The sequence below is a fragment of the Frankliniella occidentalis genome, unplaced genomic scaffold (genome assembly GCF_000697945.3).
Source record: "Frankliniella occidentalis isolate FOCC.00 unplaced genomic scaffold, Focc_3.1 Scaffold251, whole genome shotgun sequence".
NCBI classification, from domain to species: domain Eukaryota; kingdom Metazoa; phylum Arthropoda; class Insecta; order Thysanoptera; family Thripidae; genus Frankliniella; species Frankliniella occidentalis.
Window position 1 is genome coordinate 459,832 of NW_026267377.1, and position 7,565 is coordinate 467,396.

The window sequence follows — 7,565 nt, forward strand, 5'->3', positions numbered from 1 at the left end:
TAAGACTGCCTGGGTGGGACCTCGGTCTCGGCCCGCGCCCCGCCCCGCCGCGCCCCGCCGCACCTGCACCCCTCGACCTGACCGGTGTGCACTAGGACCTCCATGGCCCCCCCGCACAGGACGGGACGCGGCAGAGGGGGTTGCGGGGGGAGGGGCGGGGCTTCACAGCAGCGGGTCGAGTCCGTCGGGTCCGGCCCGGGGTAGGGGAGGGGTATGCAAGGGGGGCAGCCTGGACCGCTCCTCGCACAGCAGTAGTCATGCATTTTTCATTGCAAATTCTGCGAATCGCAATAACAACACTTCGCCTAGGCGAGTCCGTACGCTTTAACGGCTCGGCTGATCAGGGACATCGTGCTGTTATGGCCACCTATTGCCGATTTTCTAACCTACGTAGTGAATGTAGTAAGAGGCCTTTCTCCGAACCCCCCTCCCTCCGCCCCCCCCCAAAAAAACACACAAAAATAACCCTGCTCTCATTAAACAAAAGTTATAACATTACCAAACGCTCCCGGACCGGGCGACCAGTGTAGTATGAAAAAAAATGCGTAGAGAGCAGTCTGCTCGAAAGGGATTCCATCGTAATTATAAAGATACCAGTGGCGATGCTGGAGTACTTTAATCTCTGATTATACAAGGGGGTGGTCCACATAGACCCCGGAGCATAATTTAGTTAAACTGTACTGCATGCCAGGCGTGCGGGCGCGTTGCCTACTAGCAAGGGGCCATAGGGTGGCTGCATGCGGTGCAGTATAATATCAACGAAATATTCCGGGGTATGTGCATGGAAAAGTGTGTTGTGTTGTTGGCTTTTTCGCGGGGCAATCCGGTTTGCTGGTGAGGTGACGGGTAAAGCGGGGGCGGGGCGGGTCTGAGGCTGAGAGCTGACTGGCCACCACCGTGTGCGGCTTGTCGGAATGGCGTTCTTGACAACGAACCGCGGCATGTCTCCTAGTAGTGGCGTTATGATTATGATTGTTATTAGTTGGTTATTCTCTTAAAAACGGCTAGTCGAGGCAGACGGCTGTCGGTAGCACACGCCGCGCCACGCCACGCACTGGCTCTCCTGTGCACTAGGTATACCGCATTTTAGCCGGCTAGCCGTAACCTAGAAAATGCAATGTCACGAAAGTAATGACTCTGGGCCGTAACTTCGGGAAAAACTACCAATAAATACGTGTATCGCTCCAGATGCCGGTGGTAAAAGTAGAGGCACGCCGCACGCCCCTTGAATCTGGAAATGCCAATACCAAGTACAATAACAGTACCTGCAAAAAAAGGGAACGAAATATTATTCATAGGTCAAACCAACCGCACTGCATGAAAATGAAAGAAATCAGTCATAAGAACTAAAATTTAGTTGAAACAGACCCAAACAAAACCAATTATTTGTTTCAAGTGCAAAGTCTATAGGTGCAACACCCTTCCTCACGAAAAGTTTGCTCCCGCTTGTTCCCGTCAGTGGGACTAGAGAATGAGCAATTTTACAAAATTTCCGAAATTCAAAACCGATAAAATTTTAGTTGTGTGGACGGAATTTCGATTGTACTGATTAAACAATTTAGCCAAGGCAACTTATTTTATAGACGATATTTAAAATTAGAGTATACTAAAACTTAGTTGGTTTCAGGACCTATGTAAATTTTGTTTCCTACGACCCCCATTCGATTGCTGATATAGTTCTCTGGGTGTGATAAGCCAAGGCTTTGTGGTGGTCCGAGAGTAGCCCTTATTCCACTTCTTCTTTTTTTGTAAAAGAACTCATTAACAGGAGTTGGAGTGTCACTGTCGTCCCTGAAGGGTGTGGTGTCGCCGGTCGGAGTCTACAGCCCTGTACTCGGACCATAAGCAAGCCCGTGCAAAAGTCACGCGGTCGACCCGTACCCCGCGAGAGGAAAAAAAAAGCGAAGGACGGAGAAGGTCGGAATCAAACCATCGGGTAAAGTGGACGATGTGTGGAGCCGAGCAGAGGGAGCATTCCTGGAATTACAGGAGTCACGCCGTGGTACCTTAAATGCAGTGAAGCGCAGAGCGCATGTAACTCCGCAGCAGCAGGCAATGACGTGCAGCATTGGACCGCTCCCCTCTCAATGCTCTGTGATTCCAAACCAAATGATTCGTATTACAAAGCAGCCTAATGCTTCGCAGCTTGCAAACTAATTTGTTTGTGAGGATTCTACAGTGCTCAGTTAAACATAAACTCTGAAAATAAATTATATGCACAACAATTAAGACAATGCGTGTGCTGTATACTACTGCCCTTTGCCCTTTAGCTAATCTTGTGCTTGAAGGATGTACGAGTACCCGCTCCGACCCCAGCGTTGCGGTCGCACAGCATGTGTTCATATTAGATGGACTGTGAAAGTGCGTGTCGTTTAGCAACTTATGCTCGAGTCTTGAGTGCAGTTTTTTTTTTCATTCGCGATGTAGCTAACTTGTACCGTACTCTGTCTCTTATGCGGGGTGTGCGAGGAAAGGCCAAGGGTACGTGGAGGGGAGCGTGGCGGAGCAGAGACGCCGTGGCGGTAGGCCACACATCTGACACTTCACGCTCCGGGGAGCCTCCGCTAGCCTAGCCTCCGCCCGACCGAGCATGCTGAGTCGTCTTCTTAGGACCGTTCAAAGGGAAGTAGCCTGCAAGTTGGATACCATACCGGGTGCAACAGAGAGGACGCCGCAGTGTTGCGGGTTCACCTACCTATCCCGGCCGCTCGCAAAGTGCTATGGCTCCTGCAGCTCAAGAGGAAGAGGGCATGCAATCTCGCAACACTGCAGCGTCCTCAGGTACACCCGGTACACTCCCACAGAAGCCCGCCGAATTCGTTGCAAATATTTCTATATTTTTCAGTTTGATACAAAGAATACGTGTATTTTATAAAGTCTACTCTTTCGGCAGCATTACACTAGTTGGTCGGTCAGCACTCAACTCTACACAAACCACACTTTTTAAAAAATAATAAAAAAGCAGCAACATAACAACAAGGCCTTGTCGATGCGTTTTATGCATTTTATTTTGTTAGTGTTGACGCCGCATATTATCGGCTCACAGCACCGTTTGCCTTAGACAGGCCGGACGGTAAGGTTGTGACTTTCAACCCAGTTCCACTTTCCAGCGTTGGTGAGGCGTGCCTACGGAGAGCGTGTCACCGACCAACATGGCGGTGATCAACTTACATTATAACTTAGACGAGACCCAAGGCCTCGCAGCGGGCCAGGCCGCTTTGCAAATGAAACGACACAAACTCGGGTCATTTTTCTTTTCGTTTTCCCTGGTAGTGCGGGAAAAGTGTGAGGGGCATGTTATAAAAGCCTAGTTAAAGCCATGGAAATAAAATACTATAGTCTTACTTTTTTCTTTTATTGGCGCCTAATTGGTAGTACAACTACAGAATGAGGTAGATGGTATGTGAGTTATTTACAAGATGAGCAAGAGTGTGTTGCAGTCTTTGCGAGGTTCCAAAGAGTTCTCCGGAAGGTCCCATGGCCCGCAGGTCGGTCATCGACGAGGGCCGGGGGGAGCCGCTGACGACCTGGGTCGGCGGCGGCCAGAGTGTCGCGTCGTCTAGTAGTGGCCGTGCTTGACCTCGGGGTGGATGGCGTGGCCGCTGTAGGAGACGATGGCGTTGAAGCCGCCGTGCTTGCTGGCCGTGTAGTGCACGATGCGCTTCCTGCCGTCGGGCTGCAGCAGCGAGTACTCGCCCTTCACCACGTCGCCGTCGCGCTCCTCCTTCTGGTCCTTGTGGTCGCCGGTGTGGTGGTCCTCCACGCCGTACTTGAACTCGTACTTGGGGTGCGACTGCAACATCAACAAGGCAGCGTGTAGTAGCGCGCGAGGTGGTGAGGTAGTAGGTGCCAGGTGCTGCCATCACCCACTTCCACATATCCGGCGCACGTCCGGGGTATCCCGAGATAGGCCGGTTGGCTGCACCGCGAGGACGTGCGCGAGCACGCGGGGCACGCGTGGTGGAGGCGGGACCGGGAACCTGAACGCTGGCGAGCGCTTATCAGTCACCAGTGCAGGCGCCATCACTCGCCTCCTCCCCTCTCTCCCTCTCGCTCCCGGACTCCCACCTCCCCCCTTCCCTCTGTTCTTTTCCTCCTCTGTTTCCCAAGAGAGATGGTATCCGAGGGAGCCTGAGGACGTGAAGGCGTGGCGCGAAGATGCCCAGAAACCGTGTGAAGTACATGAGCCTTTGCGAGGCGGCGCGGCGCGCGCGGCCGGACCGCGGCCGCCGGGCAGAGGGGCGGGCATTTGCATGCGTTTCGGAGGGCAGCTCAGCAGCTCCTCCGCCCGCCCAGCCACTCGGAAATAAATAGGGGGCCCTTGCGCCCATTAGGCAACCCCGGACGGGCCGGGAAGGGCCGGAACCTCGGCCAGAGCAGCGCGCTCGTCTGCGACAGCAAGAAGTAGGAGATGCGCCAGGGGCGGTGGTCACGCCAGCCAGCCAAGGTTGCGCAACGCGAATAGGCCTACCGATTTGGGCGGAAAAGAAAAGTTCATTTAACGGACTGTGGGCAAGCCGGTGCATCGTGTGGAGATAGGGAAAAAAGTAACGATTTCTGCCATGCACGCATGCACATGCCCACCGACACAGGTTGTTACAGCGCCCAGAAAATCGAAAAACTTTAGCAACCATCGGGAAATCAGGGACAAGCATAAAACGAGGGCGGAGCCACAACAGTAGCCTAGTGAGCAGAACTAAATTTTAGTTTAATTAACTATTTAATTGCTGCCATTATGGCTGACCCTAAGCTGCAAGACTACACGGTAAAAATAGACTTTGTTCTGGAGATCAGTTCTTTTTTGTTGGTTGAATTCGATGGCTGGAATCGAGAACCCCATACCCACAACCACCTCCTGGTTGTGGGTGTCGGATTCTCGATTCCAGCTATTGAATTTAGCCTACCAAACACAGTTGATCCTCACAACAAATTCTTCTTTTTTCGTGTAACCATCGCGCTCAATCGAACGAACGGTGCTCTACATTCCTACACCAGTATATGGAGGATTACCCAAACCTGGAAGAATATAGAACACCTCCCGTTCGATTGAGCTAAGCATCGAGCCGCGTCGCTCAGCCAGGGCAATGCTCAGCCCCGCATTGCGCGTGCGGAGGAGTCGGTCCACCGGCCGTTACGGCTGGGCGGGGCGACGAGCGCCCGCGAGCGGCAATTTCATGTTCACTTTGCTGGCTACTGTTTCGGCAAATCCACCTCGCCCCACCCCCTCCCCCTCCAAGATACCGTTCCCCCCTTTCACTGTGTAAGTCGATGGCCGAGGCAGATTTACGTGTTTCGCGGTAGTATTAGTTTTCCCGAGTTTTCTCTCAAAAATCATAGTCCCGTCCACTCAACTGTCTAATCAACATAATAAAAAAATATCGTTTTACATATTGTATATATAAATGTTAAAACAGATTTCGTGCCGGCATTTTATACATTTTCTACAACTATCATCAGATAGTCTATAGAAAATTTCCAGCTAGTACATATAAGGATACTTAAAAAGTTAAGCCTTCTGCTTTTCTAGTTCTATCTTTAGAGTTAAAATCTAGATTCGCAGAACAAGTCACTAGTACCGCGTATAGGTAAAGTAAAATGGGAAAGTTATTGTGCTCTGATTTTTTTTTTATCTTGGGGTACCATAACTTTCCAAAGTTTCAGCCTCAAACGCGTAGACATAATATAATTTTATCCAAAATTTCGCTCAGCTTCGAACTAGAGACTACTAGTTATAGAATAGATCGATACCCTCCGTAGAGAGTAGAGGCATCGTTTACCTACCTAATCAAGAGGCATAACCTTAGAAATTCTAGTTGTATCGAGTCCTAGCAACTGTTTTTGGTCACTCACGTAGTGGTGCTCTTCATGATGCGACTCGTGGCCTCCATGGTGATAGCCGGTATCCAACAGGTTGAAGCTGGCGTACGACTCGGCGTGGTGACCGCCGGGCATGGCCAGAGCCACCGCCACCAGGAGGGTCAGGGCAAGAGCCAACTGCAAAATTAAAATGATTTTGTTCACATTTTCTTCACACTAAGAGAAACACTGGGCACGTTTGTTTTGGGAGCACGCTGAGAACGCCGTGGACTTGGTGCGTCACTGGGGCCTCACATACGACGCACTCACAACACACACACATAGCTTGACATGATGCACACCTTGATGAAAGCCATGGCTGCGGGTGATGAGGAGGAGGAGGTACTTCTCGTCTAGACGATGAGAGGCTGGTAACTGGTGCTCACATGGCGCCAAACAGAGGCTTATATAGGTGGGCGCCCAGAGCGGCCCCACCCCTCCGCAGCGCCTCGCCCCGCCTCGCCCCGCCTCGCCCCGCCTCGCCCCGCCTCGCCCCGCCTCGCCCCGCCGCGGCCCGCCGCCCCGCCCCCACGTACTGCCCGGCTCAGCCCGTTACCGTCATTGTGCAAGTCCCTGCTCCTGTGGTGTCCGGCGCCAATAACGCGTTAACAAAAGTACCCCCCCCCCTCCACAAACCACAGCAGCTGGGTGCCGGCCACGCCCCCGCACCGCCCCCGCACCGCCCCCGCCTGCAGCAGGGGGCAGGGGCATCCCCTCCGGCTCCCGCCGACTCCCCGGGGGGGAGTCCATATAACCAACACCTCTGCTCACGCCCGCCCGCCGCACCTCCCAGTGTAGTAGTACGTAGTAGTGAGCAGTAATTAGGAATTCAGGAACACAACACACACACACACACACACACACATCTTCCTTCGGTATGCATCGAGTGCAGCGGCGGCGGGGGCGGCGCGGAAACGCGCCGCGTTGCCTCAGGCCCATGTTGTACTTCACCGGTCCATATGCAAAACAAGAAGAGGGCCGAAGAGAACCCAGAGTCAATATCAGTCGAACCTGCACGCACAACAGACGATTTGTTTTACTCGTGGTTAGGAAGCGTACCGTGCTAACAGAATGGGTTCCCGCGGTCACGTATGAGCGGGCAATCCTAGCACTTGGAATATGATACCAAACCGCACTCATTTTATGCAAATTACTTAACTGAGCTGCACACTGTGTGAGAAATATCCTCGTACAGTTGCATTTGTTGTTATTTCCACTTACATAATACAGGGTGGGTGATCCGCGCCGTCTTTTAAAAATGCTTATACTGTGCCGGATTCTTACGTGCGGACGGGTTGCATACTCGCACGGCGCCGTAAGGCGCCCTGGTGAGCTACGGTAGGCAAGCCTGCCAGCGCCAGCACGCGTGAATCCGGTACAGTATAAGCATTTAAAAAGGACGGCGCGGAACACCCACCCTGTATGCTGTAAATTTGGGACAACCCATTCTTTCTTGTCGATCAATTCCAAGTCGTTGCAAAGTGCTTCTAAATTTACAATTTCAAATTGTGACTTTACGACACACATCAATGAAAAAATCACCGTAAGCCTACGACTATTTTCCATAGTGTGAGTTTGACACCCAATCTTACTCACTAAGCAATAATCTGACAGTCTGAATACAGACTTATGGCTCTGAGAGTTGCGAGTCCCCAATGAGCCCCATCCCATCACCACTCGCATTGCAGGAAAACGTTTTTTCTTCGTTT

General features: G+C 52.1%; 2 protein-coding genes across 2 annotated transcripts in view; both read right to left on the reverse strand.

Moving 5' to 3' along the window:
• LOC113201689 (phosphatidylinositide phosphatase SAC2) overlaps positions 1 to 3,497 on the reverse strand; it is a 12,466-nt gene extending 8,969 nt beyond the window's left edge. Inside the window, exon 1 of the mRNA XM_052273169.1 lies at positions 3,417 to 3,497. Within this exon, the coding sequence (XP_052129129.1) occupies positions 3,417 to 3,497 (81 nt within the window). The remainder of the gene's footprint in view (positions 1 to 3,416) is intronic.
• On the reverse strand, positions 3,337 to 6,245 carry LOC113218462 (cuticle protein 19-like). Its single transcript, XM_026438830.2, has 3 exons — positions 6,159 to 6,245; positions 5,851 to 5,994; positions 3,337 to 3,793 (listed from the first exon to the last, which is right to left on the reverse strand). Exons 1-3 carry the CDS (start codon positions 6,171 to 6,173, stop codon positions 3,560 to 3,562), a joined length of 393 nt encoding a protein of 130 aa, XP_026294615.2. The 5' UTR covers positions 6,174 to 6,245; the 3' UTR covers positions 3,337 to 3,559.
• Positions 6,246 to 7,565: the final 1,320 nt, after the last annotated feature.